The sequence below is a fragment of the Zonotrichia albicollis genome, chromosome 9, assembly GCF_047830755.1.
Source record: "Zonotrichia albicollis isolate bZonAlb1 chromosome 9, bZonAlb1.hap1, whole genome shotgun sequence".
Lineage (NCBI taxonomy): Eukaryota > Metazoa > Chordata > Aves > Passeriformes > Passerellidae > Zonotrichia > Zonotrichia albicollis.
The window spans coordinates 21219498-21242202 of NC_133827.1; the positions used below are offsets into that span (position 1 = coordinate 21219498).

General features: G+C 49.2%; 2 protein-coding genes across 9 annotated transcripts; both read left to right on the forward strand.

The window, feature by feature from the left end:
* The first annotated feature begins 150 nt into the window (after positions 1-150).
* D2HGDH (D-2-hydroxyglutarate dehydrogenase) lies at positions 151-12534 on the forward strand. 5 transcript variants are annotated; one of them, XM_026795045.2, is made up of 10 exons: positions 151-644; positions 1802-1859; positions 2792-2931; positions 3371-3564; positions 4633-4801; positions 5376-5519; positions 5924-6066; positions 6192-6357; positions 7974-11985; positions 12311-12534. In XM_026795045.2, the coding sequence occupies exons 1-9, from the start codon at positions 374-376 to the stop codon at positions 8246-8248; spliced, it is 1560 nt and encodes a 519-aa protein (XP_026650846.2). In that variant the 5' UTR covers positions 151-373; the 3' UTR covers positions 8249-11985; positions 12311-12534. The 5 variants fall into 5 exon arrangements, with proteins under 5 accessions (XP_026650846.2, XP_074403008.1, XP_074403009.1 ...); XM_074546908.1 differs by lacking the exon at positions 12311-12534 and having other exon boundaries at positions 616-644; positions 1762-1859; positions 2792-2924; positions 7974-8808; XM_026795046.2 differs by lacking the exon at positions 12311-12534 and having other exon boundaries at positions 617-644; positions 1762-1859; positions 7974-8805.
* A 1121-nt stretch (positions 12535-13655) lies between these two features.
* GAL3ST2 (galactose-3-O-sulfotransferase 2) lies at positions 13656-22604 on the forward strand. Of its 4 annotated transcripts, none has more exons than XM_074546909.1 (4): positions 13656-13769; positions 18597-18683; positions 19094-19373; positions 19881-22604. In XM_074546909.1, the coding sequence occupies exons 2-4, from the start codon at positions 18664-18666 to the stop codon at positions 20739-20741; spliced, it is 1161 nt and encodes a 386-aa protein (XP_074403010.1). In that variant the 5' UTR covers positions 13656-13769; positions 18597-18663; the 3' UTR covers positions 20742-22604. The 4 variants fall into 4 exon arrangements, with proteins under 4 accessions (XP_074403010.1, XP_026650853.2, XP_014124294.2 ...); XM_026795052.2 differs by lacking the exon at positions 13656-13769 and adding an exon at positions 13839-14911; XM_014268819.3 differs by lacking the exon at positions 13656-13769 and adding an exon at positions 16596-18475.
* Positions 22605-22705: the final 101 nt, after the last annotated feature.

Consider the following 22705-nt stretch of genomic DNA (forward strand, 5'->3'; position numbering starts at 1 on the left):
ATCTTGGAGATGTTGGATTATATTATAAATAAAGTATTTTTGGGAATAAATGTGTTATTTTTGGCGGGAATGAATGTGAGGGGGGTGCTGTTGCAGCCTCCGGCCGCCAGGGGGCGCTGCCGCCCGCTCGCGCTGAGCGCGTTCCTGCTCATCGCGGCGGGCAGCAGCGCCCCCTGGCGGCTCGGAGTGAGGCGCGTCCCCGCCGCGGAGCGTCCTTGGAATCTTCCGTTTTACCGGCATAATTCTGAATTTTCCCTCCCGGTCCGCGCTAAACCACGCTGAGGAGGCTGCGTGGCGCGGTGGGAGTAGCGGAGGAGCCTCGCTTGCCCTCAGTGCCGCGCTGCCCTCACGGAGCGGAGCTGCGGATTTTGCCATGGCTGCCGCAGTGGTGTGGCGCCGCGGGGCCGCCTGGCTGAGGAGCTGCCGAGGGAACCGGGAGCTCCCCGGTGTGCCCCGGGCCAGGGGCTGTGCTGGCTCCCGGGAGGTGGTGCCGACCTGCGAGCGGTACGCGGTGCGCAGGCTGCCCTTTGCTCGGCTGGCCGATGGCGATGTGGCGTTCTTCGAGCGCCTCATGCCCGGCAGGGTCATCACCGGAGAGGAGGAGGTGAAGCCATTTAATGTGGACTGGCTGAAGTCGGTGCGAGGTAAGCGAGCTGCGGGGTGAAACCTCCCTGCCTCTGTTAGTTAAGGAGTTTGCTAAAGGAAAGCTTATCTTTATTAATGGCGGATCGCATCTATACAGGCCGTAGAGTTGGAAGGGACCCATGAGAATTATGGAGTCCGCACACACTGCGACAATCTCACCCTGTGCTTCAGAGTGTTATCCAAATGCTCCTGGAGCTCTGGCAGCCCTGGGGCCGTGCCCATTCCCTGGGGAGCCTTCTCTGGAGGAAGAACCTTTCCTTGATATCCTCCCTAACCCTTTCTTGCCACAGCTCCAGCTCTTCCCTCGGTCCTGTCACTGGTCACCACAGAGCAGATGAGTGCCTGCGCACCCAAAATGAGTTTTTCTCATAAAATTATTCCTCTAAGAATTACCTGATAGCTGGAAAACTTATAGGCTTTCTCAAAAATTAAAACAAAAAAATCGAAACCCTCTAACTTAATAATTTTTTTCCTGAGATTAGTTGATTCAGCTAACAGTTTTGATTGAACCTCACAAAAGAATATGAAAGCTTTTGGGAGACTTTATTGCAGCCTTTCAGTACTTTAAGGGGATTTATTAAAAGGAAGGAGAGAGACTTTATATGGGCCTGGAGTGGCAGGACAAGGGGGAATGGCTTCCCACTGCCAGAGGGCAGGGTTAAATGGGATATTGGGAAGAAATTCTTCCCTGTGAGGGTGTGAGGTCCTGGCACAGGGTGCCCAGAGCAGCTGTGGCTGCCCCTGCATCCCTGGCAGTGTCCAAGGCCAGGTTGGACAGGGCTTGGAGCAGCCTGGGACAGTGGAAGGGTATTCCATGCCCGTGGAATGAGATAAACTTTTAGGTCCTTCCCAACCCTAATCATCCCATGATTCTAAATCAAGAATTGTGAATTTTCTGTTGCTTCTCTCAAAGATTTAATGAGAATTTAAACAATTTCCTATTGCCTCCAGTGGCAGCCAAGTCTACCTATACATGCATGGTTTTTTGCAGGGCTTAAAGGGAAAGGCTGCTGTTGAAGTGTTTGTTGTCAAAGTGGTTGAAATGCCTAACAGTGGAGGGAGCATTGTTATTTCCCACCTCATCTTTTCCCCCCTGTTTCTTTCTGACCTCTGCAGAGCCACAGCTTGCCTTGAGAGTCCCTTGCTTTCATTGCAGGCTGCAGCCAGCTGGTGTTGAAGCCCCAGACAACGGCAGAGGTGTCTCAGATTCTCAGGTAACACACACCTTTTCTGCTGGGCTTGGGTTCAGCCAGGGATGATCCAGCACCTGAAGGGAGCTGGTAGGTGTTCAGACACTAATTCCTTATGTTGCTGAGTTAGTTTTCTTCATGACTTTTCTGCTCTGATAAATAGCTAAAATTAGGTATTGTACAGGTGCTCAGAAAAGACCAGTTTTGTGAAAAGATTCAGGAAGGTCTGTTTAAAAAGGTGAAGAAGGTTAGGGCAGAACCAGGCAGTTTGAGGGTCTGTTTTGTTCACACAGGTGAGAGCACAGCCCTGGTTGGGCAGTGCTGTGGCAGATCAGTGCTTGGCTGAGGAGCTGACAGCTGCAGGAGCGTGCTCCTGGCTATGTTAGAACAGGGATGCAGGGCACAGGGAGGGCAGGCAGGGCTGCTCAAGGAGCTCTGGTGCCATGGGCTCTGTGCCATCCCTTGTGCAGGAGCTGCTGTGAGCTCAGAGGGATGTGCTGGGTGCTGCCTGGCAGGGATGTGGCAGGTGCAGCAGCAGAGGCACAGGTGCACATTTTGTCACCTACAGGACATAAATTTCTTGGAATGAGGGGGGCAGTCATGTCTGAAAGCACTGCCAGAGGATGGCTGAGGAGCCCAAGCTGTTAAAACAGACTGCTGTAGAAACATAAGCAGTGCTTTCCAGGCAGATGTGTGCCAGATGTGTAGATCCACAGGGGCCTAACCTCAGGTGTTGGTTCTTTTCTCAGCCCTGGGATGAGTTCAGACAGGAGTTGCTCTTTCTCACTTTGCCATTGAAACTCTCTCCTTCCATCAATTTCATCTTTCTGTGAAATGCTGCTTAATTTTAAGGAGTGCTGTCACAGCAGTCAACATTCATGCAGAGGTGAAACTTCTCTGACAGGTTGATTGTGCCTTTTAAATGCATAAAAATCTAGAAACCTTTTTCCTTCCAGGTACTGCCATGAGAGGAACCTGGCAGTGAACCCTCAGGGAGGAAACACAGGCCTTGTTGGGGGCAGCGTTCCTGTCTTTGATGAGATCATTCTCTCCACTGCTCTCATGAACCAGATCATCAGCTTTGACAAGGTGTCTGGTAAATATTCCAGGGATGTGAAGCACAGAAATGAGCCCCAGGCCACAGAGCAGGCATTTTCCTTGGAACAGGTAGCATAGCAGCAGAATCAGCAGGATTCAGCCCAGCAGCTTCATAAGGAGGTTTGTTTGGATTTGGGGGGTCAGGCTGGTGTGAGAATCTCTGTTCAGAGAGAGAGAACAACAGGCAGAGATGCATTTAATGTGCCTGTGTTTTACCAGTCCAGAGATGTGGGTGATGAGATATTGAGGTAATACCAAAGCTCCCTGAGGCTTGAGGAGGGAGCAGTTCCCTGGAACATGCACAGATTTGTGCATTTAAACTGAATCCCAAGAAGTTTTGAAGAAAGTGATGGTTGCATCAGCTCAAACTGCTCCTGCTTCTTGAGGAAGCACCTTCTTCTTGGCCATCAGCTTGTAGCATGGTGTTTGTGTTGCAGGAATCCTTGTGTGCCAGGCAGGCTGTGTGCTGGAGAGGCTCAGTGAGTACCTGGAGGAGCAGGGCTTCATCATGCCCCTGGACCTGGGAGCCAAGGGCAGCTGCCACATCGGGGGCAATGTGGCCACCAACGCCGGCGGCTTGCGGCTCCTGAGGTACGGCTCTCTGCGAGGGACCGTGCTGGGCCTGCAAGTGGTAAGGCGAGTACCTGGCAGCTCCCTTCTTGTGTCATCCTCTGCTGTGCTGCTTCCTGCTCCTGTAACTGTCCAGCACACTGCCACGTTCCTCTCCAGGCTCCCACTCTTTTCCTTGGTGGGCTCTTCTGAGAAGGGCCAGCACGCCTTCATGCGTGTAGCATGTTATTGCTGCTGCAGTTTCCAGCTTCCTGACTTCCAGTGCTTGCTGACAGAGGTAAAGAAGGTAGGGAAAGGTTGGGGCATCCCAGGTTATCTGCATGGAGTTGGTTTCTCTGGAACACTCTGCTAAATCCATTCTGCATCACTCTCTTCTGGTGGCTGCTCACTCAGATTTTAATAGAATCATAGGATTACAAACTGGTTTGTGTTGGATGGGACTTTGGAAATTGTCTTAGGGTTTAAAGCCCACCCCATAACATAGTTGTGTGTTTTGGGTTCATTTGGCTGCTGGTTGCCCTAGAGTCTCTGCTGCTCCTCAGCTGCTCCTGTCCTACTGGCGAGTGCCTTGGGATGTAAAGGCTGGATTAGGAGTTCTAAAAGTTTTCATGGCTGGGGACAAAATTTGCTCAGAGAACAAAAGCATGGCTTTGTTTTTCTGTGTAGACTTAGAAAGGAGAGCATTTGTCTGAGGTCAGTTTGGCTCTAATGTCAAAATAGCCTTTAATAACCTGTCTTGGAGACACTCAGCCTTAATTTAAGGCTCAAGTGGCAGAGGGTTTACTTCATTCTGCTTAGCTGTTCACTGTTTCGAGTAGCTTCCCTTGTTTCTGCTGAATAGTGGGAGCTAGGGCTGCAGAGAGTGGCTGTTCTTCTGCACCATTAGTAAGAAAAGCAGAGCAAACTTCTGTTATTACTTGTCCTGATGGAAGGAAAGAAGTAGGAGGGAAATACCTACTCTATCCTACTTGGGTAGGATACAGAGAGGGGAAGAGCTGGGAATGGAGGAGCAGTGTGGGAGTGGGCTGCAGCTCAAGGGCAGTGACATTTCCCATCACTTGGTGATAAGTTCATTGCCAAAGGCAGCAGATCCCTATCAGGTGCTCTGACTGGGCCCCTGTTCCCACAGGTGCTGGCTGATGGCTCAGCTCTGGACTGCCTGACCTCTCTGCGCAAAGATAACACGGGCTATGACCTCAAGCAGCTCTTCATCGGATCCGAGGGCACCTTGGGAGTTATCACTGCTGTCTCCATCCTCTGTCCTCAGAGGCCTAAGGCTGTGAATGTGGCATTCCTAGGTAGAAGCTGAAATGAATGATTTCACACCTGAATTCAAAGGCTGGGAGTAGGGATAGAGAGGAGAAAGCATTGCTCAGCCTGCTGAGCTGCACTGCCAGCATCAGCTGGTTCTAGGAAATAGTGTAAGGCTCTGTGCTAAAATACCTGTGCAGATATTTAATATCTCTTGAAATATCTGCAAGGGCAGGCTGTTCTGTAAGGAAAGTGGAGCCAAGAGCTTAGCAGGGTGAGGAGGCAGGCAGGACAGTCCCCTCACTGGTGAGGGAGGGCTTGGTCTGACAGGTTCAGGAGATGAGCAGGACAAAGCTGTGACAGCAGGCAGAGGCAGCCACAATCCAGGAGTCAGGTGAGTGACCAGGTGATGAGGCAAGGCTGAGAAATCACATCTGCAGGTCAGGCTCTGGATCAGTATGTGGCCAGGCTGCTTAAAAGCTGCTTCTGGATGTCCCTCAGCAGGTCCAGAGTTCTCTGTGGGGAACCTTCACTGAGGTTGTTTTACTTCTCAGAAACCTGCGGAGGGTTTGGGGTGGTGTCTGTTTTTTTGGTCCTGATTCCTGTTTGTTCTGTCTGAAGGGTGTCAGAGTTTTGCCAAGGTTCTGGAAACATTCACAACCTGCAGAGCCATGCTGGGTGAGATCCTGTCTGCCTACGAGTTCATGGATGAGAAGTGCATGGAACTGGTTGAGACACACCTCAAGCTGTCCAGCCCAGTGGCAGGTACCAGTGATATTCACACTGCAGAAAGGGGCAGGGAATCCCCTTCTTGGGGATTTTTAGACTACTTTTAAACACTTCTAAAAAATGACTCATTTTAAAAAGTTGACTCACTGACTTTTAAAAGGTTGGTGATTGTGTGGGCGTCCGTCATAATTTTTGTATCTAGTATATCAATTCCAAACACCTTTTATCTTTTAAGATGAGACTTTTTACTTGTATTTGTCCTCACAAAACTGCTAGCTTTCTGGGAAGTGGTTGCTTAATAAAAGATCTAGCATGTCAGTGAAGTGCTCTCTGTGGCACCAGGGTGTCTGGGCACATAACATGTGGGGAAAGCTCCAAAACCTGCCCTGAATTCTTCTGTTTTGCCCCAGGGCATTTACTTTGTTTACTCTCATTCTCAGACAGCCCTTTTTATGTTCTAATTGAAACTTCGGGCTCCAACTCAACTCATGATGAAGAAAAATTGCACAACTTCCTAGAGCGGGCCATGGCTTCTGGTTTGGTCACTGATGGAACTGTGGCAACGGACGAGAAGAAAATAAAGGCGAGTCAGTGTTTCCTCTCCCACAAATCTCTTTGGGTGGATTTGTGTTTTATATAGGGAGGTGTTCTTGGTGTACACATGGAACGCAAGAGCTAATTGGATTTCTGTGATCCTTCATTGCTCAGGTGCTGTGGAGCCTGCGGGAGAGGATCACTGAGGCCCTCACTCACGAGGGTTATGTGTACAAGTACGACATCTCCCTGCCTGTGGGGAAGCTCTATGACCTTGTCACTGACATGAGGGCTCGGCTGGGCCAGAGTGCCAAAAACGTGGTGGGCTATGGCCACTTGGGTAAGTGGGGGTGTGTTGGATTTGCAGGGAATGCCACAACAAAGGCAGGAATGAGCAATCTGACTCCATGTTCTCAGAAGGCTCATTTATCACTTTATGATACTATGTTATATTAAAGAATACTATACTATACTATACACTATACTATACTATACTATACACTATACTATACTATACTAAACTATACTAAAGAATACAGAAAGGAAACTTACACAATGCTAAAAAGATAATAATAAAAACTCGTGACTCTTTCCAAAGTCTTGACACAGCTTGGCCCCAGTTGGCCAATGAGCCAAAACAACTCACACCAGAATCCAGCGAAACAATCACCTGTGGATAAACAATGTCCAAACACATTCCAATGAGCAAAACAGAGGAGAAGCAAATAAGAATTGTTTTCCTTTTCTCTGAGGCTTCTCAGCTTCCCAGGAGAAAAATCCTGGGCGAAGGGATTTTGTCAGAGAATGTGAATGCCACAGGGGTGCTGGGAAAGGAGGTGATGGCCCTTCTGTGCTGTGGGTGAGAGGCTTAAATTGATGGCTGTGGAAGAGGAGGGTGCATCAGGATCTTTGTGTTTGAATTTCACTGTTTTCAGACTGTTTTCCATATACTGATGGCAGGTTGCTGGCCAGTGAGCCATGGAACTGGTCATCTGTATCTTCTTGCTGTGTACTTTCTATTTAAATATGTGATTTGTTCAATTGGACCATCAATTTGGTTGATGAACTTAGACACATTTGGCAGATATCCACTTTATTGTCCAAAGTGATTAATCCTACTGAAAATCTGGGTTTTGTGAGCCATTAACCCTCCAACAGAGAATAATGATAAATGCACAGAAAGGCTGATAGATTTGTAGCTTGCTGGGAAACTAATCTGATTTTACAAGCAGGTAAACTGGTCATTTAGGAGAGCTGTTCTGTTACAAAAAAAACCCATGGAACACTGTTGAGCACACTTGATTAGGGATCATTTGAAAGACACGTTGCATAACAAAGGCTTCCTGTTGGTAGCTCTTTGAGGACTAAGCTGTGTGCAGTGAGGGTTTGCTAGGATGCAGGAGGAGGATGAGCAAATTGTATTTTTCTTTGTGTGTTTTGTCTTTTGGAGTACCCAGCAACTCTACTTAATCAAATACTGTCACACACGGTGGCAAAAGGAGAAATTGTTCTGCTTTCTTTGTTTCTATTGACACAGTGCCAAAGCACATTTAGAACATTGCACAAGCATAATAGGGAGAGAAAAAGTGATGAAGGACCATGTTAAAATCTAATAATCATTATGAAATGCCATTGGGCAAGTCTTTGTCATTGCATCACGGTGGTGGCACAAACATTAATGCAGCACAGTGGGAATCTGAAAATCACAAAAGTTGGAGTTTGAAAGTAGCTTAACTCAGAACCTTTCCTCAAATATTGCACTTGGAGCATGGAAAAGCAAAGATCCTATTTGAATTATTTGTGCACGGAGAGGCTGACGTTTGTAGGACAGGGAGCTTGTCCTTTTTGCAGTTTGCAGACTAACAAAGGCCCTGTTGTTTGAGAGCAGGAATGAGTGTCCATTGCAGGGCCACCAGGTTGTTCTCCCAGACCCATCTGTGCAATGTTTTCTTCCAGGAGATGGGAACTTGCACCTGAACATCACTGCAGAGTCCTACAGCCATTCCCTGCTGGAGGCCATCGAGCCCTTCGTGTATGAGTGGACTGCGAGGTGCAGTGGGAGCATCAGTGCAGAGCACGGGCTGGGCTTCAAGAAGAGACACTTCATTCACTACAGCAAACCCCACGAGGCAGTGCTGCTCATGCAGCAGTTCAAAGCCATGCTGGACCCCAAAGGGATCCTCAACCCCTACAAGACTCTGCCCTCAGCTCCTGACAGGAGCGCGTGCTGAGGAGGCAGCAGAGCAGCTCCAGCTCTGCACCTGCACTTGGGCTATAAGCACTCTGGATCAGCAAGAACATGGAGTGCTCCATGTTTGATTTTGTTATGGGGATGGAACAAGTAAAGGAATGGGGTTGCTCTTGCTGAAGAACACACTGCTGGGTTTCCTACTTAGTGTGAACACTGAAACCAAGCACTGTGTCTATGTATGAGTATTCCAACTCTGTCCCCTTGGGTTTGCTTTGATTTATCAGTGACCAAAGGAGGCATTTTCTCACTTGGGCTGTGCAAGTGAAGCATCAGAGACACAGGAGAGCTTGTGGATGTAATTCTTCCAAGTGAAGGTGTTGCTCTTCCTCTCTTAGTTTGAACAGACAAGTGTCTGCTAAGTTAGGCAAGAGCCTCCTCTGAAATGGAAGATGTAAACCCCTCCCTCTGAATTATTATGATTTTGAAATTAAGAGGCTCTCAGGCAAAATTATGGGAATAGGAATAACAGTTCTTTACTAGGAAAATTAAAATAAAAATGCAATAGCACAAACAAAACCATTGACAGAGTCAGAGCAGTCCCTGTCCCCTGTGTGTCAGGGGGTGTCCCAGCCCCATCCATGGGGGCTCAGCCCTCCTGCAGTGCCAGCTGTGGCTCTGCTGCAGCAGGGATCCTGCACAAGGGGGGAGTTTTCCTCTGCAGCTCCAGGGCTGCTGCAGATGGGCCTGGGCTCCCTCTGGCCATGCAGGGCAGCAGAAAGCTGCTCCTCTGCCAATGCAGGGGGCAAAGGCTGCTGTGCTGTGCCAGGCTCAGATTGGATCCAGGGAGGAATGCTTGGCTCCTCCCCTGGGCGGAGCATCTCCCCATGGGATGCTGGGATTGGATCAGCCCTGCGGGGACACTCAGTGGCCATGGACAGCAGAGATCTCCTGGAGGGAGGGTTGGCTGGGGGAGAGATAAAGTAAACTGCCCAATGAACAGAGGATAACTGCCCTGCCTTTAACAGATGGTAATTTAATACACACCCAGCTAAACCTGAGACACTTCCTCACTTGTTTTATCTAATACACTTATCCCAAAGCCCACAACAACATCTGGCCATGGCCTCTTTAGTGATGCCACCTCCAGGTTGTCCCAAATAAGCATCACTGTTGTCCCATGTACAGGTTTGCAGTGCTGGAAGGACTGGCCAGAGAGGAGAGGACGCTGGAGACCCAGCTTCTGGATTTGCTCTCACATAGAGGTGTAAAATTATCCCTCCCAACCTGGGATAACCTGGAGTGATGATCCAGAAGGATGGGTTGGGAGCAACCTGGTCTAGTGGAAGGTGTTTCTGCCCATAGCAGAGAAGTAGAATGAAATGGACTTTCAGGTCCTTTCCAACCCAAACCACTCTGTGACTGTGCTGGGATGAGAGGCCTTGCAGAGGGCTCTGCACAGAATTGCTGAGTCCAAGTGTGGGCTCTGCACCCAGGGGGAGCAAGGCTGAGCACGAGGCTGAGCTGGGAGAGGAGAGGCTGGGGAGCAGCCCTGGAAGGGTCTGGGGGTGCTGGGGCAGCAGCTGAGCAGGAGCCATGGCCGGGAGGGCAGGTGGCATCCTGGGGACACCACACAGGAGAGGGCAGGGCCTGGCTGTGCTCAGCTCTGGGCAGCCTCAGGCAGAGAGCTCCAGGGTCAGAGATGGGGAAGGGGCTTGAGTGTGCCCAGAGGAGGAGACCCAGGCTGGGGCTGGGGCTGGGAGGTGTGACCTGGGAGGGGCTGAGGGCTCTGGGTTTGTCTGATTTAGAGAGAGGGAGGCTGAGGGCTCTGGGTTTGTCTGCTTTGAGAGAAGGAGGCTGAGGGACAGCCCCATCCCCTCTGCAGCTTCCTGAGGAGGGGGCATGGAGAGGGAAGTGCTGATCTCATGGGAATGCTGCTCTCAAAGCAGGGCCAGGGAGGCTCAGGCTGGACATTAGGAAGTGTTTCTTTATAGAGCACATAATCAAATATGCAGCAGGCTCCCTGCAGAGATGGCTGATGCCCCAGACTGTGTTCAAGAGGCATTTGAGCAGTGGTGAAACTTTAGGGCAGCCCTGAACTGGTCAAGCAGTTGGACCAGATGATTGTCCTAAGTTCCTTCCAGCTGAACTGTTCTATTCTAACATGAAGGGTTTTGTTGGTTTTGGGGTTTGGTTTTATTTGCTACAATGTTTGTTTTGTAATTTATGGTTTGTTGTACAAAACCACAGTCACCTTTCTGCTACAGAGGCAGTGAGTCATTCATCTTCTGGCTTACTTGGTGTTTGTTAGTTATATCCTTATTTACTGATACGTGTCACTCATAATCTAGGCTCTTTTGTATCCAAATGAAGCAGGTGGTGATAAGAAAGAGCCAGGGCATTTTCCACAGTAAATAGTGTCACTAAGCTGATAATCTTGTACAACAAAAAGATGTTTTCTGTCAACATGGGCAGAGCAGTGGATGTCAGCAAAGCCTGTTATGCTCTTCCCCACAATCCTCTCCAGGCTGGACAGGGATTTGAGTGTCCTGGCCTAATGGAAGGTGTCCCCTGCCCATGGCAGGGGGGTTGGAATGGGGTGAGCTTCCAACCTAAACCATCCTGTGATTCTGTGATTCTCCTGAGCTGCTGGGTGGTAATAAGCTGGCTCTGGCTGTGCGCAGAGGGAGCCCATTGATGGATTTTACTCAAGTGTAGTGGTTTGGAAAGCCCTACTGGATATCATGAGTCTTATGGAGTAGCCATTTTCTCCATACCTGCTTTTTGTGGTATTGGCTCTTCCACAGAGCAGTGAAATAAATGTTCCCTCCAGAGCCTTGTTCTTCAAAGAAAAACCATCCTAAAGAGTGTTTTGTTCTGTTTTAAGGCAGAACACAATCTCTAAGCTGTCAGACTGCACTAAGAATGCTGGCTTGTGCTCAGCAATGTGTTGCAATGCCCTTCTGAATACAGTTCTAAGATCACACTTCTCTCAGCTTGGCCACATGGATGCTTTTGACAGAAATACCTCCATATATTCCATGGCCTGCCAGTACCTAGTCCTACTCTCCACTCTTGGCCATTCAACCCATTCTCTGAATTATGGGACACTCCCCACCTCTCCATCCTTCAGGACCACTCAGAGAGGAGCTGATTGTCCTCTTTTGGGCTAAACCAAAGTGAACAATGCCATCATTTGCAAAGAGGAAGAATTTTGTTGTGGAAATGGTGGTCAGGCATTGGCAGGAGCTGCCCAGGCAGGTTTGGAGTGCCCATTCCTGGAGGTGTCCAAGGAATACCTGGATGTGGCACTCAGTTCTCTGGGCTGGTGACAAGGTGGGGATTGGCCACAGGCTGAGCTCAGTGGTTTTGGAGGTCTCTCCCAACCCAAGTCAGCCTGTGCTGCTTGGGTGTGGGGTGATGAAAAGCTATAGGAAGTCCAAGATGTCCTTGGAAAAGAAATCTCTAGGGTTTGCTTTCTGCCAGGATAGGCTGATGCAGCTAGTTCTATCTGATTCAAGCTGTTTATATTTTCTGCTCTTTTCCTACACCATTCTTTCTTTTTTCCCCCCCTAAACTACTGACCATCACTGTGTAAAATACAGACTTTCCACATGAAAGGCTCTTTTTGGGAAGTGGAACTTTCCATAGTTCTCTTTTTCAGCTGTGTACAGAGAGGGTGTTCGGGAGGGAGACACACAACCCTGGACTGTGGCCGGGGAAGTTCTGGCACAGCTCCATTTAACATCTTCCTTACACCTGAAGATCCTAAAGCTCCATGTAAGTGTTACTGTTTCACTGACAATAGAGCAGTTCCTGGGGGAATACAAGGGAGGAGTGAGTGTAGGGTTATTTTATCTTTCCTAAACCTTATTCTCAGTGTTCTCAGTGATGCTTTCACATAATGGTGCACTGTTGTTTATAGCAGGGAGAGACAGGGTGGGTACATCTATATGTATTTTTAGAAAGAATTATTGTGACAGTAATTTCTTGTACAAAACTCTAATCTTTCTGAGACAGACTTAAATACTAGAATGCTGTGAATGCTCCACACTTAGAACCAGTGGTCCTCTTGGCTGTCTCTGCTGGTTTTGTCTTTGTACAGGATCATGGCTGGGATAGAGTTAATTTTCTCGACAGTGGCTGGTCTGGATCTGTGTTTGGATCAGCGATGGAAGCACAGGAATGCTGTAGCTGCTGCTGAGTGCTGCTTACACAACACCAAGGTCTGTTCGTGGGGCTGGGAGGGGGCACAGCTGACCTGGCCCAGCACAGAGCTCTCCAGCACTGGAGGAGGCTGCGCTCACAATAAAACCTGGGAGGAAGGAAGGAGGGACCAAGGGGGTGTTCCCAAATCCCCGTTAGGCGTTCCTGGCATGCCTGAGCACCCACCTGCGGCAGGAAGCAGGGAATGAATTCCTTTCCATTCACTTGTTTGTGCAGGTTTTGCTTTACCTGTTAAGCTGCCCTTATCACAGCCCGCGAGTTTTTGCATGTGGTTATAAAAATAGTAATACAATTAGAGTAATAAAAATTTGGACAATTTGGATTAGGACAATATGAGACAATAAATACAAAGAGTTATGGACGTCCGGGTGCCTTTTTCTGGGCAAAATAAGCCCAAAAAAGGACCCACGTTAACAGAGGATTAACCCTTAAAAGCAATAACCTGTTGCATATTCATACACCTCATACATGATGCATAAATTCCATTCAAACACAGGATTCTGGCTGGTCAGTGTCAGCTTCTTCCTCTGAATCCTGACAGCTCCTTCGAGGCAGGAAGATGATCGTTTCTTCTGATAATGGAGCAATAAATTCTTTATCTCTGAAAGATTCAGGTGTCCTGTGGCTGCTATCTCGCTGCGAGTCCTTTCTTTAAAAAAGTATCCTACATAGCACACTTTCTATTTTAACATTTCTTATAACCTAAAACTATATTTAACACACTACTTAAGAGAATTAGCACAGCATTACTTTCTAACACAACACACATAATATTCACTTTAATATTTGCAAAAAGCCAATCATAAAATACCTGCATTTTTCACACTGCATTTCCACCTTCTGATTCTCCCCATCCTGCTGCAAGGGCTGACTCCCCCAGGGCCTGACCCCCACGAGAAGCGGAGCAGGATGGAGTGATGAATCCCACCCCAGCTCACCAATTCTGTGTCACCTGGCTGCCCTTCCCTGCCCCTGCCCACCTCCACATCAGAACAAGTATTCATGCCCGGCATAATTTGGGTTTTTTTTGGTGTAACCAAAGCTGACAATTTGTGTACAACACCCCAGGAGAGAGCAATGAATCAATTGTAAAAGTGTAAAAAATGGGCTTTTGTGATCTGTGGGCTCTACCAGCTCCTGGTAGCGAGAAATGCCACAGCTGACGTGTGTAATGTAACAGGAGAAAGAGGTGGCTGAAACGTGCCCCCCCTGCCAGCAGCAGCTGGTGCTGAGCCAAGAGTAACCCTAGAAATTCTCCATAAAAGAGCACATTGACTCAGCTTCTACCAAGAAAATGAAGGAAAGCAACCCTACACCTTGCTAATCTCTGCATCTTGGTAAGCGCTGGGGCTGGGGCTGGGCTGGGGAAGCTGTGATTTAAAAAGAAATGCTGCTGTGTATTTGGGTGCTCTGGAAATGCAGCAGTGTAGGTGAAGGATGCTGGAGTGCTGAGGGTTTGGCTGTTGGTGAGGGGCCAACAGCACACATGGGTTAGAAAGGTGGCACTGTGTGAGGGGAGGGACAGGGGACCACCAGGAGGTGCATGGAACCCAGCGTGGCTGTAAAAGACCAAAGTAACAGCTCAGTGCCCCCTAATCCAGGCTGGGAGGTGTGGGTGGCACTTTTAGTTGCCCGAATGAGGAGAGCATTGGCTTCATCCCAGGATGGGGAGCAGGGAGATGACACATCCAGACCTGCTGGACAGATTCTGCTCTCCCAGGGCAAACTGCAACCATCAAACCCAGTTTGTGAAGTCCTGGTGCACTGCAGCCTGAATGGAATCTAAAATTCCTGCATAATACCAATTGTAACAGTTGTTAATAATTTAATGTTTAAGCATAAAATGATGCCCCTTTAGGGCAAGATTTCTCCCTCCCAAGGCCTGGATATCCTAAGTCTATTAAGCTCTTAACCTCCAGCTACAATAATTGTATTTTTTACCAAACAGTTTGAAGTCTAACTGTTCTAAGAGGAATTTTCCATAGGTGAACACCATTCCTGTTTGCTGTTGTCCCTAATTTGCTCTGGCAGGGAATTCCTGTCCTTACCCACCGAGCAAGAAGCAGACAAAAGACCCTGGTGCAGGGTGACAAAGGTCCAGTGCCCTCCAGCAGCCCCTGTGAGCCTTCCTCCTGCAGCCAGGAGGGAAAGGGATCCCCTGTAAGGAATCCCAGTTCAGCCCTTCCTTCCCAGCAAAGCTGCTGCAAACGCCATGTCCCGAGGCAGCTCTTTATAGCCGTGCTGATGTCCTGGATACCAGCACTTTTCATGGCTTATTAATTAACTCCCACCCCCTTCTGGGAACACCTAGCCACTCCTTCATCCTCACCTATCCCAGCCATTTATAGCAGGGAACAGATGCTAGAAATAGAGACTTGGCCACTGAGAGCCAGAGGAGACAAACAGGCACTGGAGTCAGTTTGCAAGGGAGAGATTTCCCAGCCTGCAGCAGCATGAAAAGCCCTGGGTGCACTCCAAGGTAAGGGCAGAGGGTGCTCAGGGCTGGGGGTGCCCAACTAAAACTTGCTTTGCAGGAAGGTCTGCTTCAAGACATCCCTGGAAGTTGTAAATAACTACAGAGTTAGTTGCAATTTGCTCCAGGGAAGGGATTCATTTTGCCATCAGTATTTCTTGCCTGTGTTCCAGGTCTTCTAATTTAAAAGAACTTTTTCAGTTTGATGATGCAGATGTCTGTTATTTTTGGCTTGAGCCAAAGGAGCAAGAAGGGGGTCACAAGTCTTAAAGCATCTATAGCTGCACCTCTAAGAGAGGTAGATTTTGTCTAGGACAGGTAGATTTTGTCTAAGAGAGGTAGATTTCCATGTTTTCTTCCCAGAAGGGAAAAAAAGCACAGCAGAGGCTGGAAAGGCAGGTGGAACCTCTGGCACCAAGTGCTCCGTGGGTTTTTTGGCTTCTTAGAATTTTGTGTCTCCCATGTGCTGCTCAAAGGTTTTCCAGGCTCGTTCAGGTAACTTCAGCACAGCATTTGGATTTGGGATTTCTCTCCTGAACTTTGCTGCACCAGATCTGGGAGGTATTTCACAACCTAAACAATTCCATGATGCTGTGCAGGTCAGAGACTTGCAGTGTTGTGACAAAGAGGGTGTGTGACACAAAGGGAGCACAGCTTAAGGCTCTCACAGAAATGTGCCAGGGTGGTGGGGACCAAGCTGGGGTTAATACCCAGTGCAGGTTTGCAGACGGAGAATCAGAATATTCTGAGCTGGAAGGGATCCACAGGGATCATTGAGTGCAACTCCTGGTCCTGCAAAGGACAACCCCAAATACCACACACCAAGTGCATGAGAGCATTTTCCAAATGCTTCTTGATATTCTCATAATTTCCATCGCATGCATTTGGAGCATAGAGAGCATGAGATGTAATCGTTCTCTGCAGAATTTCAAACAGTTGTCATGTCTTATTCTGGAATAAGCACTGGAAGCAGGTCTGGTAGCAAATCCCCACACTGGCCCTGTGCTGTTTTCTGGGAGAGCAGTCACACTGTGTTCAAAACACTGTGTATGCTCCAGGTGAAGCTTCTACACCCTTTCTGTCAGTAAAAACCCTGAAACATTTCAGGAGCTCATTTATTTCCAAGCACAAGATGTGCAGAAATGATGGAGGCTTGTTGCAAGAGGAGGGAAAGGTGCCATCAGTTTACTGTGTGAGGGATTTGTTTATTCAGCCACCCATTCCCCCAGTGTGTGTGGGGATGTCACCCTGGAGCCAGTGACAGCCCTGACAGTGCAACTGTGGGTGGCCAAGCCCCGGGGGTGATGGGGACAGGAACTCATGGGTGTACCCTGTGTACCTGCAGCCCTTCTCCCATCCCAGGGTCTCCATTGCCCACACTCCTCCCTGGGGATCTCCTGCATCCCTTCCCCTGCCTCTTCCTCTGGACACCCTCCTCGTCCACCTTTGCTGGGCTGAGGAGCAGCAGAGTCCCCACCATGTCACCACTCCCTGCTTGTTCCCTGGGCTGGAAGGTGCTGTGGTGTTGTGAGGTCCCCAGGACGGGGTGAGAGATGAGAATCTGACTCCAAGTTATCAGAAGGCTGATTTATATTACATTACATTACATTACATTACATTACATTACATTACATTGCATTACATTACATTACATTACATTGCATTATATTACTTTGCTCTACTAAAGAAAGAGAAAGTATACATCAGGAGGCTATAAAAGAATGAATAATAAAAACCCATGACAGACCAGAGAGTCCAACACAGCTGGACTGGGATTGCTCATTAATTAAGAACAATTTCACATGTTGGGTAAACAATTCTCCAAATGACATTCCAAAGCAGCCAAACAGGGAGAAGCTGAAGCTTCCCAGCTTCCCAGGAGAAGAATCCTGGGCAAAGAAGATTTTTCAGAAAATGTCATGGTGACAGGAAGGCAGATACCCATCCATCCATCAATCCTTCCTTCCATCCATCCATCCATCCATCCATCCATCCATCCATCCATCCATCCATCCATCCATCCCAGGAACAAGCACCATGCCATGATAATGCAGTGTTTGTTATTTAATTTAAAAGAATTTAAAAGAACCTTGTTAGTTTGATGCAGATGTCTGTTATTTTCAGCTTGAGCCAAAGGAACAAGAAGGGGGACCTATGCTCTGGGTCTTCTAGAGCATATTGTGATCTGGATCTGCCCCCAGGGTGATTTTGGGTGTATGTGGTTTGTTTGCCCCATAAATCATCATTCAGAGTTGCCATTTTGGGGACACTGCCTAAATTAATAAATGGGCTGTTACTGCACCAATAAACTGGACAGAAAAGGTGCAGCAGGAGGATGTCAGCTTAGGAAAGACCTCCAGGATACAGGCAGGGTGATGTGCTTTGGAAAACCACCAGATATAAAGCAGCCTCAGTTTAAATGGAAGCCCAAGAAGGAAGATTGGTGTGGGGGCTGCGCTGCCCATGGGCTCCTCTGCCTTTCTTCTCCCACCTCATCTCCAGGGACAGGGGATTGTCCCACTGCCATCCCCCTCACAGGCCCGGGGCCAAAAGATAAGGAAATCCTGATGAAATCTTGCCTGCAGGTCTGTCTTGAAAGTCTTCGTGCAGAAGCTGTGCTGCAAATTCCTGTCAGGGGTTGGTGGAACTGTGGCTGAGGGTCTTCCCTGGCTTTGGGAAGGGCTTTTGGAGGAAGGTTTGAAGGCTTGCTTGCCTCCTTTGGAGAGTGGAAACCACGAGTGACCACACCATGCTGGAAATTGGGATGATATCTTCTCAAAGCAGTGTAAACCCTGAGCCAGACCTGCTGCATTTTGGCCATGTCTGCAAATATGAGATTCACACAGAGCTAAAAAACCTTCCAGGGTGAGAGAAGCCAGATCAAACTTGGTGGTGAAAAATTCCTTTTAGGTGGGCATCGAACCTTCAGAAGATCCCCTCTGCGTCCCAGCTGGAGCACACTGGTGATGATCATGGTACCATGGGATTGTTTGAATTAGAAAAGACATTAAAGACCAGCCCATTCCACCCCCCTGCAATGTGCAGGGAACCCTTGATGAATCCTTGTCTCTCAGGTTGCTTAATTATTGCTGGAAAAGACTCCTCCCTCATCATTATCCCCCATTTCAAACTGGGGTGTAATAAATCCATTACAGGTGCTGTTGGGTTATTTGACTTTCTGTCTTGAAAAATTGTATTTATATTGCAAGAGAACCTCAGTTTGGTGGATTTTTTTCCCTCAGTTTAGTGGTTTTTTCCCAATCCCCATCTTCTGGAGTGATGTGATTACAGGAGCTGCTCAGGTTTCTCACCAGGGAAGTCTTTATACCCTTACAAAGGGCTCGTTTTCTGGTGAATAATCTAGGAGTTTGAATAGTGAATGAGCTCTAAAGCCCCAGAAAACCAAAAGAAAAGTAAAACAAAAGGCAGCCAAGCAGAGCAGGAGGCTGTGGGAAGAGCTCAGGCTCTGCCTGAAGCACACTGTGTCTTGCCAAAAGCCAAATTAGCAGAGTAATAGTGAAAGTGCAGTTTCTCACTGCCTTGCCTCTAACACCTGCTCAGGGTCCAAAGGTGGCTGCCAAAAACTGAAATATCACACGGCGCCCACATTCCTTAGGGCAAGATGCAAAATGTGGCGGTTTGGGAAAGGACTATTGGGTAAAAATCCACTGAAACTCTTCTTTTTTTCCAGGCATGCCAGGTGTCTCATCATTTTCAGCTTCTGCCTGGGACTTTCCTGCCTCTCAGGATTCTTCCATATGAGGAGCAAGAGTTACAGGTAAGGGAGGCTGAGGTTGCACAGGTTCCTGTACCTGGAGCAGCCAGGACATGGCCTCTGACGCCTGATTTACTTCTCATGAGGCCTTGGGCTGATGTTCAAAGGAGGGTGGCACAAAACCAGGTCCTGGTTTGGGGAAGGAATGGAATTAGCCAAAGCTCAGCCTCTTTGGGGCAAAATCAGCTGGGTGGGAAAAGGGGATTGAGATGAAGTCTTTGGTGAGAGTCTGGAAATGGGGGAAAACTGGAGGGGGATAACATCTACACTGGAGGGTTGGGGCTGGTTTGGGTGCAGCCTCGGACCAGCTGCAGGTGTGGGGTCAGAGGAGCAGCTGGTTTGGCTTTGCCAGCTCTCAGAGATGGGGTGCAGCTCCAGAGAGCCTCTTTGCCCCTCCTGTCTCCTTCCTGCAGGATCTCAAAGAGCCACGAGGAGCTGCTAGTCCCTCCCACGCCGTGCCGCGCCAGGACAAACGTCATGTTCCTCAAAACCCACAAGACTGCCAGCAGCACCATGCTCAACATCATGTTCAGGTTTGCAGAGAGGCACAACCTCACTGTGGCCCTCCCTGCTGATCAGCTCCTCCACCTGGGCTACCCAAGCACCTTCATGGCCCACTTCGTGGAGGGCTTTGAAACCACGGGCCAAAATTACAACATCATGTGCAATCACCTGAGGTTTAACCCCTTGGAGGTAAGAAAGAGCCACGACACCTGAGGAGAAACTCGGCTGGGACAGGACTAACTGTGGTGGTGTTCACAGGGGTCCCAAGATGAGGGAAGAGATGAGAATCTTGACTCCATGTTTCAGAAGGCGGATTTATTATTTTATGATATATATCAGAAGGCTGATTTATTATTTTATGATATATATTATATTAAAAGAAAGTTATAGATTAAAACTATACTAAAAGAATAGAAGAAATTATTTCATCAGAAGGTTGCAAGAATAGAAAAGAATGGAATGAAAATAAAATCTTGTGACTGACCAGAGAGTCTGAGACAGCTGACTGTGATTGGCCATTAATTAAAAACAACCACATGTGACCTATCAAAGATGTACCTGTTGCATTCCACAGCAGCAGATAATTATTGTTTTTCTTTTCCTCTGAGGCTTCTCAGCTTCTCAGGAGAAAAAAATCAGCAGAATTTCATAAAATATGTCTGTGACAGACTAATCTCTTCTTCCTCCCACAAACAGGTGAAAAAGGTGATGGCAGCCAACACCTTCTACTTCTCCATCCTGAGGAACCCCATCCCTCTGCTGGAGTCTTCCTACATCTACTACAAGGACTATGTGCCTGCCTTCAGGAGCTCCAAGGACGTGAACGAGTTCCTGGAGTCCCCCACGAGGTATTACCAGCCAGCAGATCACAGGAGGAACATCTACGCCAGGAACATCATGTGGTTTGACTTCGGCTACGACAACAACGCCGACGACGACGCCAACTACACGCAGGCTGTCCTGGAGCAGATCGAGCACAACTTCCACCTCATCCTGATCGCAGACTACTTTGATGAGTCCATGATCCTCCTGAAGCACACTTTGTGCTGGGACCTGGACGATGTGATTTACTTCAAGCTCAATTCCAGGAGCCAGGACACCGTCCAGAGGCTGACTCCAGAAAGCAAGGAGCAGATAAAAGCCTGGTGCTCGCTGGACTGGAAGCTCTACCTGCACTTCAACCAGAGCTTCTGGAGGAGGATTGAGGAGACCATAGGGCTGGAGGTGCTGGAAAAGGAGGTGGATCACCTGCGGAGCAGACAGAAGGAGCTCATGGAGACTTGTCTGTCAGAGCAGGAGGCAGTGAGGAAGGACCACATCAAGAATAAAGCTCTCCTGCCTTACCAGTCAGGGGCTGCAAATATCCTGGGCTACAACATCAAACAAGACTTGGACAACACAACTCTGAGAACCTGCCAGAAAATGGTCATTCCAGAGCTCCAGTACACCTCCTACCTTTATGCTGTCCAACACCCTCACAAGAAGAGGAAAGATGTGGGACTGCCATTGCTGTGGACCAGTCTCCAGGAGAAGATGCAGCTCCCAGGGTCCAACTAGGACATGTGGCAACCCACTGTGGCTTCCCAGGGCTTTGCATCCCCTCTTGTCTGACAAGGAACTGCCCCACAGGACCCTTGTGCATGAGGAGGAGCCACTGGGGGCTTTGTTGAGGGACACCAAGTTGGTGGTTGGTCTCTTTTTGGGGACCTTGAGCCAAAGGCTTTGCATTTTCCAGGCGATCCCACCTGGCTGCTCCTGGCTGGAGGGAGCCCGGCTGGCTGCAGCTGGCCAAGACATTCCAGCCTCTTAATCATTAATCAGGAGTGTGATCATTTGCCTTCATTTGGTTTTATTTGATATCCACCATTGCATCAGTCAGGTCACAGCTCACTGGAGCAGGTCCTCACTTTGGAGGGTTTAGGGGAGGGAAGTGAGGGGGCTGTGACAAGGGGGACACAGGGGAGGTGGTGGCTGTGACAAGGGGACACAGGGGAGGTGGTGGCTGTCCCATCCAGCAGCATCCACGCTCACTGAGGACAAACCACCGCACGCTGCTGGAGCTTTGCTGTGGCAGTGCCAGGCATCTCCCCAAAGCCAGGCAGGTAAGCTGTGCCTCTCACATGTGTCACCACATGTGCCTCTGTCCCCTGTGGGAGAGCTCAGTGCTTCCCTGGGAGGAGCTTTTGTGGTTTTGCCCCTCACTCTCAGGCTGGGGTGCCTGGGCATGGATGTTCCTTTGGGTGCAGCATCCCCAAAGCCCTTTTTGGGCAAAACAGACACTTTTTGGGGCTCTGAAAAATTGCTGTGTGGGACAAACTCTGCAGCACAGATTAGGAGGGGATGGAGTGAGGCTCAGCTTTGGGCATCCAGGTCCCCACTGCCTCCTGAGCAGGAGGAGATGCTGGCCCAGCATTAAAACACTGGGGTTTGGTCAGGGTAAGCTGGCACTGACAGATGAGTTGGGAACAGGTGACAGTGACACCAAATCCATCCTCACAAACCTTCCACAGCAGCAGGGCCCTGGATGGCAGGGTGGGGAGGATGGGTCTGGGGTCCAGATGTTGCCTTGGGGGTCAAGCTGTGGGGCAGCAGCCCCAGCTGGGAAGGTGATGCTGTCAGGGGGAGAGGGGTGAGAAGCAGATTTTCCTCAGTTGTGTTTAGCAGCTGCTGAGGCAGGGGTTAACCAGCCCTGCAGGAACAACCCAGATTAACAGCACTTTGCCTCACTAGAATTAACCCGAGGCTTTTCTAGCAGCCAGGTGGAGCTGCAGGAGCCACACTTGGTCACCCTGGGCCCTCAGGGGCCCTTCCTGAGCAGGTCTGCAGCCTCCACCTCAGCTTTCCCCTTGGAGCTTCTGATCCGTGGTTTTGATATGAATTTTGTCAAACCCTTTCAGCTAAACTGATCACAGAGATGGAATGTCGGAATAGAGGTATAAAAATGGTTTCTGAGCAGCCAATCTGTGTGCAGGTCTGGGAAGTCTGAGGTTCCTGGGAAGTTTGTGGATTCTGAGGTGCTGGAGGTCGCAATAGGGCTGGGGAACCTGGAGAGGCTGGGAGGGCTGGAGAGGCTGGGATTCTGGGGAATTTTGTGGATTCTGTGGTGCTGGGGATGCTGGAAAGGCTGGGAGGGCTGGGGATCCACAGAAGGCTGGGGGTCCTGAGAGGGCTGGTGATCCTGGAAAGGCTGGGAGGGCTGGGGATCCTGGGAAGTTTGTGGATTTTGTGCTGCTGGGGATCCTGGAGAGGCTGGGAGGGCTGGGAGTCCACGGAAAGTTGGGGGTCCTGAGAGGGCTGGGTTTCCTTGCAAGTTTGTGGATTCTGTGGTGCAGGAGGTCCTGACAGGGCTGGGGATCCACAGAAGGCTGGGGGTCCTGGGAGGGCTGGGGTTCCTGGAAAATTTGTGGATTCTGTGGTGCTGGGGATGCTGGAAAGGCTGGGAGGGCTGGGGATCCATGGAAGATTGGGAGGGCTGGGGATCCATGGAAGGCTGGGGGTCCTGGGAGGGCTGGGGATCCATG

Bases quoted from the DNA above. Each gene is read 5' to 3' on its own strand.
- D2HGDH (XM_026795045.2), top strand. From the start codon at position 374: ATGGCTGCCGCAGTGGTGTGGCGCCGCGGGGCCGCCTGGCTGAGGAGC. The intron at 2,932-3,370 runs GTAAATATTCCA...TTTGTGTTGCAG, and splicing joins CAGCTTTGACAAGGTGTCTG to GAATCCTTGTGTGCCAGGCA. The intron at 5,520-5,923 runs GTACCAGTGATA...TCTCATTCTCAG, and splicing joins GCTGTCCAGCCCAGTGGCAG to ACAGCCCTTTTTATGTTCTA.
- GAL3ST2 (XM_014268818.3), top strand. From the start codon at position 18,535: ATGTGGCGGTTTGGGAAAGGACTATTGGGTAAAAATCCACTGAAACTC. The intron at 18,684-19,093 runs GTAAGGGAGGCT...TCCTTCCTGCAG, and splicing joins ATGAGGAGCAAGAGTTACAG to GATCTCAAAGAGCCACGAGG. The intron at 19,374-19,880 runs GTAAGAAAGAGC...TCCCACAAACAG, and splicing joins TGAGGTTTAACCCCTTGGAG to GTGAAAAAGGTGATGGCAGC.